The sequence below is a fragment of the Egretta garzetta genome, unplaced genomic scaffold (genome assembly GCF_000687185.1).
Source record: "Egretta garzetta isolate BGI_Z169 unplaced genomic scaffold, ASM68718v1 scaffold397, whole genome shotgun sequence".
NCBI lineage: Eukaryota > Metazoa > Chordata > Aves > Pelecaniformes > Ardeidae > Egretta > Egretta garzetta.
Window position 1 is genome coordinate 3,765,402 of NW_009260493.1, and position 8,278 is coordinate 3,773,679.

General features: G+C 46.0%; 1 protein-coding gene across 1 annotated transcript in view; it reads right to left on the reverse strand.

The window, feature by feature from the left end:
• PHACTR2 (phosphatase and actin regulator 2) overlaps positions 1 to 5,745 on the reverse strand; it is a 153,753-nt gene extending 148,008 nt beyond the window's left edge. The window contains exon 1 of the mRNA XM_035899905.1: positions 5,589 to 5,745. Coding sequence (XP_035755798.1) covers positions 5,589 to 5,733 — 145 coding nt within the window. The 5' untranslated portion in view covers positions 5,734 to 5,745. The remainder of the gene's footprint in view (positions 1 to 5,588) is intronic.
• Between the last annotated feature and the right edge of the window lie 2,533 nt (positions 5,746 to 8,278).

Consider the following 8,278-nt stretch of genomic DNA (forward strand, 5'->3'; position numbering starts at 1 on the left):
ACACAGTTGCAAAATGCTGAACAGATCCTGCAGTCAGCTACTGACTAGTTGCTGCAAAATACGCATTAAATCATATGCTGCGAACGTTTGCAGTCCAATTTCTACTTAGCCAACCATGAAGATTATTACCACATTTAGAAAATACTTATTTTTTTTTTTCATCCTGAGCCCGAGTCTGGATATTTGATTGTAAAGTTTTTGTTCCAGAAACTGGGTCATGTGTAAATGACATGTAGCATATACATGGTTTGTATTTGTAAATCACAGTGTTCCCTGTGTTCTCTGTTTCACCCTTAATCAGGGTTAATACCAAGAACATATCCCAGTTATTCTGCAAGAGCTGGTGTGGAATAATGTCTTTTAGTCCAGGATTAAACATGCAGATTCTTATTTCATATGCAATATTTTATAAACTCGTATTAGAAACAGTTGGTGATATTCTGGCAAACACTTCTTCCCTGCATGCCCACCTAATCTTATAAACTGAACCAGTTTTCAGGCAGACTTAAACTTTATCAGTGTATGCAGCACAAAATGTTATATGATTCCTGGATTTTTCCTCAGCACACTTCTGAAACATGTAAGGATGGCTGGAATGAGATTTAACATGATGGGATGATGGTCTAAGTGTGCTTCCAGACTATGAAGAAGTAGATGTTTCAATTCCATAAACATATGTCAGATTTCATATGGTTATGATTGATGCCTCTTTCTGATAGTTCAAATTTTCAAACTGATGGAAAACTATTAACGTGGACTTAGGGACAGGATGCACTATTTCTTGGAAATTACACAGTTGTGTTGAGTTTCGTTACTAAACCCCCAACGGCAATGATTTGTCTCAACTTCTACTATAGTTTTCTATCCCAAATTATCTGCTTTGGGCTTCTTGAAAAGTTCTGTACTTTGATTTATGTTGCAAACAAGTCCTGCTTGATACAATGGAGAATCGTGTTTTCCCATAACTCCCATATTTTCATCATATAAGGTACCAAAACCAAATGCTTAAGTTATGAGTGTTCTTCCACATCATGAGGTTGCTCCCCCTTCACGCCCATCTGATGACTGAAACCCACCATTTTTCAAACCGCTCTCCCAAAGCACATCTGATGTCTTCTTCACAAACACTGAACTCAACTCCCCTAGACTTTGGTAGGACTTTTGCTTGGTGTATACAGAAATTTGATCCAAGAAACTGGAATCTGTAGCTATTTGGGGAAATACAAGTGCAGAGGGAAATACAGGCAAACCTCAACAGCTATCTATCTACCTAGCCAAAATTTATTGTTTTTCTCAAGTTCCAAGCCCCCAGATAGTCAAGTCAATCTCCAGATAAGAATTTTTAGGGTTTCACTCTTTCTAGATGCTGAAATACCTCCAGCTGTGAAAAACATTTTATTTCCTTGGCATAAGCCAGAAAATTTGTCTTTTAAGAAGAGAATCTGACATTTGTTAGGTTTGCAAAGTGGAGCACTCTAATCCTGAAAAGCTCCAATAATTCCCCAAATTGTTAATTTTCTTCCCATCCAACATCAGCCACTCTGATCCCTGCATGAAATCTTCCCTGATTCTTCACTGAAGTGGGTGAGTTTAAGCCATCCCTTCACCTGCCCTGTTCTAGAGTCAACAGCAGAAAGAATCGTAGCTGTTACTCATTATCATTTTGAGTAAATTAACCTGCAAAGGACCAAAAATTCCCAGAACAATCCTGGGACATACAAGTTTTGACTGTCATTTGTGCTCAACCTTTCACTGTCCACTGCAACCCAACATCTGGGTATAGCCTGAGGTATTGATGAATTGCTGCCTCAGTTCTCAGGCAGTTTGTTTGGTTTTTTTTTTTCTCTGTCATCGGAAAGGCACAAAAAAAATCATCAAAGGAATGGAAAGATGCATGAGGAGCTCACGTCTCTACCTGAAAGGTGTGCTTCTTAGCAGTGAGACAAATCATCTGGAACTTCTGCTTCTTGCTAAAAAGCAAGACCTCAAGAGGAACTGCAACAATATGACAGTGTGAGTCCTGGAGTGGAGAAATGGGTGTTTTTTTGACTTCTGGTCTGAGCAGTAAAGTTCCCTTTTCAGCAAGACATACCTCACCACAAACCTCACTACCTTCGGAGCAAAATGCAAGGCTGTATAGCAAAACCCACAACACTACAAAGACAGCAGACTGAAAACTATCTACGTGGACATGCAGATAAAGAACAGGCACCACATTAGCTGAGGTTGAGTGCCTGAGGGCTGTCATGAACAGAACCGCCGGTGTCGCATCGCAACCGGAGCACGAAGGCAGCTGATATGAAACAGCAGCCTCCCCCTCCACCCTGCACCCCGGGGCTCACTGCTCATGCTGAGAGCTGCCCTCAGGCCCATGGCCACCAAATCTAGATTTTGGGGAAGTGCTAGGAAAGCATTTGCACAGGGTCTTCATTTCAAATGCGGTTTGGTCCCCATCTATGCTGGGCAAATCAAGAAACTTGGCTAACTTGACCCACCTTTAAGGTGGGTTTAAATCTAGTCACGAAACATGGAAGGCTGCTTAAAGGTATGTAATTCAAGCAGCATTCTTGGAGTGGCTCTGGTGCTGCTCTGAAGTTTTAGGTGAGTATTTTTTTCTCCATCAATCTCCTAGAGATGCTCTGACCAACTAACCAGGTGTCAGGCGGGGTGTACCACGACGCTGAAGTGATGCACAAGCTATGCCTGCCATAGAGGCTCTGAACTTCACTGACACTGCACTTTTTCAGGGTCTAAATCAAAAGCCTAGATCGTGCCACCCTTACTCATGATGAGGGTCGCCCTATTCCTCCCAGGGTTTACCAGAAGTAAAGAAAGAGTTGGAAGGTAAAGGCCTGATACAATGACCAGTGAGGTGTCAGCCCAGAAAGAAAAATTAAGTAATCTTCTACCACTAACCCTAAAAGAAAAAGCCAGCTTTAAGAAGAAGAAAAAACCTGAAAACATACTGTCCTCACAAACTGGACCGCAGCTGATGAAGCGAGATGCTCTAAAGTGATACCAGGAAGTTGCTACTTTCAGCATATGGTAACAGCAGAGGAAGGAGTGGGGGTAAGAAGCACAGGCAGCATAAACGTGGGGACCAGCCTCACTGTACGATGGAGATACATACAGTACTGATCCAGAATAACAGACAGATGCATTTTATGAGCCACTGCCAAAGCTGCTTTTAAAAAGGCTATTACATTTCCCTTAGCTAGAAGGGTCTCTGCAAATATTGCCTCTTAACAGATCCTGCACTGAGAACGGTAGATCAGGAGGTGGTAAGAGAAACAACAGCACGAACTGTCCGTAGGGGTACCAGCCCATCACTGGTGGAGTGTGAGGAGACAGTATCGTCTTCTCAGCGCAACTGGCAATGGGATCTGGAAAACGAAGACAAACATGCAACAGAAACTGCAACTTGTGACTTCAACAGTTGCAAGGGAATCACGCCAAGAACAGGCAGTATGCAAACATGCTGCAGGTTATTTAAAATGCAAATTGTCCTTTTCTAAATGGAGCTGCTGAAGCACAGGTAACATCTGATGTAAATGAGTGACCTACTTTAAACTAATCAAACAGTACAGCTAGAGAAAGAGGTAGAAGCAAAAACAATCTTAAGGCTTGTATTGTTTCTCTAAGTGCTTCACATTTCTGTCCCCATTACGGTTGTTCTCCAGGTTAGTGGGGGAATGAAAAAGCAGGTTATTTTAATGGCATCTCAGTATAAAAACAATTCTCAAGCACCACATTAAAAATTAAACAGCTTTGCATCTTTAATGCATACGTTCCTTTTTAAAGAGGGAATCAACAGTTGTGTGGCAGCATGTAAGTATTTTTGTTGTGCCCAATGAGCAGGCGAAAAAAAAATATACAGGATGCAGCAATGGAGAAAATACAGAATGAAAGAAAAGATGTCAAGAAAAAAAAACAACCCAGAGAAAGCAACTCTTGTCACTTGCTGGCAGGAAGCACATCCTCAAAATTAAAATATCAAGTAGGGCACCAGGGAGACCTAAATTTCATGTGTAAGAAGCTACAAATAACAACACATCTTTGAAAACGCCATCATTTTACCTCCACTGGATTTGCTAGTCTCTTGTAACGAACCCAGCTCACTGTTAGTAGTCTTTGTAGTTAAGCTAACAACCAACATAGTCTAAGATTGGCATAGTCTACATCTTGTCAACCTCTGCGGTGATCCCTCTGTGCCCAGGTTAAGGCATCTTGTGCACATGTCAAGTCGTAAGGGCGTTGTGCATGCAGCACTCTTCCAGACAGTGCAGAAATACACCTTACACCTAAAAGTGGTCACTTCTGATTTGGACAAACCACTGGAACCGCCTCCCTCCTCCCTGTCCCAAATGTCCTTCAACATAACTTCTCAGTAGACACGGAAAAAGGTAGAGCAGAAAACGATGCAGAGCATGGTATGTAGAGTTGGTTTTGCTTGCAGCCTCTGGCCCCACAAGCTGAATCTACTTGCTCCTGTGTGACTAAGCAAGTTTTCACTCCCCTTCTCCTCATTGGGCAGGCTTCCCCAAGCAAATGGTCTGCTTCATATTAATGCTCCCTGAGGAGCAAACAGAAGAGGACATCGTGGTCCACTGCAGAGCTGACCACTCACTGTGCTGTCCTACTTGTGCTGCAGCAGAGGAGGTCCCTCAGTGCACTCTGGAGCTTCCCTGATGGTGTTGTGGTCCATGGGTACCGCTATGCAGTAGAGTGTACGAGTGCATCAAAAATACCTATATCGCCAGGCACGTATGTGCCTATGGTCATGTTTTAGGCAATAGAACAGGGCTGATTTGCAAACAGGCGAGCACACATTTTCAAAATGCGCTCAGCGGTATGGAGACCAGAATTTCATTTTCCTTAATATCCAAGCTCAGGAAACAGCCTGAGTACAGAATAGCGCAACTGAGTATGTATTTATTTTACTCTGGCCACTTTCAAATATCTGCACTGTAAACTAGGACCCTCACTTCATTTTACACAGCAAAGTTACTCTGAAGCCTGCAGGAAGCCTACTCTGTCCCAAAGGGCCAGCTTCCACACCCAAATCACCCCCAGTGCACTTGCAGCGATCACCTCCCGAAGGAGGATGGTGGGATACTGACTCACATGTTTTTTTCACCTCACCTGTTAATGTAAAACCCAAAGGCGATATAAGCGCATGAAGTAAAATCCTAACATGCAACTGAAGCGTAATGTGTGAAGCAGCAGGATGAGGAGTTTTGATGTCCCTGCAACACACCCTGATGCCTTCCTGGGGCTTTTCTGCCTTTGCAATCAGAGATGCTTCAGCGAACGGGTAGGGGTACCCACGACTTTGCTGGGGTTCATTTAAACCTGAGACCATGGGTATGAAAAGCCAGGAGGAACCGGATGAACCTCATCCCGAGGGGGTAGATCAAGCACCGCCTAAACCAGGGACCGCCACTTTGGCCACCGAGAGAAGGCAGCCCCAGGTCTGGGAGGGCAGGGTGTGGAGGAGGATGTCTTTTCCCAGATTCCCCTCCCGGTTCACCTCGGCTCGGGGTGTGGGGGGGCTCGGGCACAAGGACCCTCCCTTCCCTCGCCCTTACCTGAGCCGCCCACGTTGGACCGGAGCAGGCAGGTCCTGCGGGAGGAGGAGAAAGAGGAGATGGTGCTTTGGGAGCGGCCGCGGGGACCGGGCAAGAACCAGGCGGGCGGCGGTGCTGCCCCGGTGCTCCCCGGACTCTCAGCCATCGCCGTCGGGGAGCCGAGAGGGGCAGGGGGGGGGGGGTGTGGGGCTGTGTGGAAGGGTGGGGGGGCTGGGGAGGTGGGGGTGTGCGCCTCCGCGCTCCCCGCTCCCGTCATTTCCAACTCTCGGGAAAAACCAAACCAAAACAAAAACCAACTAAGAATCGGTTAAAAAACAGCCGAGCAAACGGCTACACCACTTCTGTTTTCTGTAACAGGGTGCCCTCCCTCCTCCCCCGGCCGTCCCCTGCAAAACCCGGAGGTTGCACAAAAGGCATCGCACCCCTGCAGCCGAGCGGGGAGGGCAATGAGTCAAATCTGCCCCCTCCTTCTCCTTCCTGTTTCTTAAGGTTTGGGTTGCAGGCAAGAGACTTTTCACAACTAGTTTTAGGACTGACTCAACGTTTTGGGAGTAAGGTACCCCTCCTGCCTTTCAAATCAGAAGTGGGAGTCACCGTCGACTTTGGCAAAAGCAAAATCCAGCCCTGCGGTGTCATTTGCTGGTGTTTGTTTTACAGATACACTTTTAGGACATGATTCACCTTTAAAAGGATATTTAATGTTTTAATTGCTTCTTAGGGGCAAATCCTTTTATATTCTGCCTTGAATAAAGTCCGTGCCGCCCCGAAGCCACCGGCACAATGGCCAAGACAGACAGGACTTCACCCTGCATTTTTAATGCATCCAGTGCCACAAACTATCGAGCTATCAAATATGAAAGTCCCATTCAGGCTGTATGAAAACATTTTAGCAACTACCACTCCCCAGGACTGAATCAAATCCTACTGAGTCCAAAACGTGTCCACCTGAAACTCAAGTTACCAGCCTCTGCTTCCCACCAAGCCCACCCAGTGCCCTCCTCTCGGCGCCGAGCCCCGTGCATCTCCCCAGGCACGGTGGTTCTGTGGCCTCCCCGGCAGCCGCACGGCTCAGGCACCCTTCGCCTATGCCCAAGCAATCGATCCAGTACATGGATCCAGAGCCTCGTATGTCAGCCATTAGGCAGGTCAAAAGGTCTTTCTTGCTCAGCGTCTCCCAGGGAATTGCCTCCATTATTTCCTCTCCTTCTTTCCCCTCCGCTGCCAGGCCAGCCCACTCCTTCCCTCGCTGCAGAGAGCTTTCCCAGCGGGACCGTGCTGCAAGGGTGAGAGGCAGGGGCTTCCCCTCGCCGGGCACAGCTCCATGCTGGCAGACCTACCCGCGGGGGCCGGTGGCTCCAGCATGGCACTGGCAGGCACACTGTACCCAGGTTTAGAGAGCTTCCTGCAGTGGCAGACACCAGTCTTGTGTTATTCAGAAAATCTTACAATGTACTATTTTTATTACTTACCCTTTGCAGCTTGCCTCATTACAGATGTGACTGTGCTACGAGGACCTTTTCCCTCACTGGAGATTTTGGTAGCTGTGCTTGTGTGGGCTGGTGACATTTTCTGAACCTGTTTATGCCTTAATCAGAAGTGTACTCATGGCTGCTATTTACTGCACTGTTTTTTACTTCTTTTTTTCCTCTCTTTTAAATTTAAAGGATGTCATCAAGTTCATTATTGAAATACACAGTTCCTGCTCCAAATCTCACCCAAGGCAATGGCAGGTTACTGACGTCAGTGGGCTTTGGGTCAGATCCCTGAGCTTTTTTAAAATCATTTTTCCTTCAAAGCATTTTGAGCCACAGAGCAGTTGTAACTTTGGTGTGCTGTACAGAATAAGCTTCAGAGAGTCTACTTCAAAACTCCCACATTAAGGAGCTGCTCAGTGTCTGCAATTGTTTGGTACGATCAAAAAGAAAAGGAGAACATGAAGAAATCCAAAGATAAACTAGAAAAGATACCATTGTGAGAGGTCAAACGCATTTAAAGATTCCTTTTGAGAAGCTAAGTGACATCTAAAGGGGCGAAGGTAAAAGAAGACACAGAGAAAGTAGGTCAACACTGAATGTGAAAGAAATATGAAGAGGCTCCTATTGTGATATCAAAGTGCTTTTGTAAATCAGAGTAATGTGAACAGTCAGTCAGAAAGAATGATACCGTGGAAGTCACAATGTTTTTATCAGCCTGTAACTAATACACTCATCGACGTACGTACATAAATGAAAATGTTAAAAAATTATCTGCTTCCCATTTTCGCAGCTCTTCAGATATTTTTGGATGAAGTGGAACAGCTGTGGTTAATGGCTGTGGAAACTGAAGTTCTGTTTCCGTAGAACAGCAGTAAAGTATACATCCTTCCCAGGTGGGGAGACATTTAATCCAGTTGTCTGCTCGTTCATTTTCAACTTTTGTTTTGATGTGATTGCCTAAGAAATTTCCATTCGTGGTGATGATTTTGGAGCTGCAGAGCGACGATGAACCAGGGAGCGGAGGGGAGAGGAAGGGGAAGCGGGGAGAGAGAAGGGCCGCTGAGCCTGTGGCTGGAAGCTGGAGGGAACGGCAAATCCAGCAGGCCACCGAGGCCACCTCTGAATTGGCCCCTGGCTGCAGATGCAGGACTCAGGCTGGGTCAGGCTGCAGGCCCAGCAGGCAGCAGCCGGCAGCTTTCAGGCAAGCACACGGCC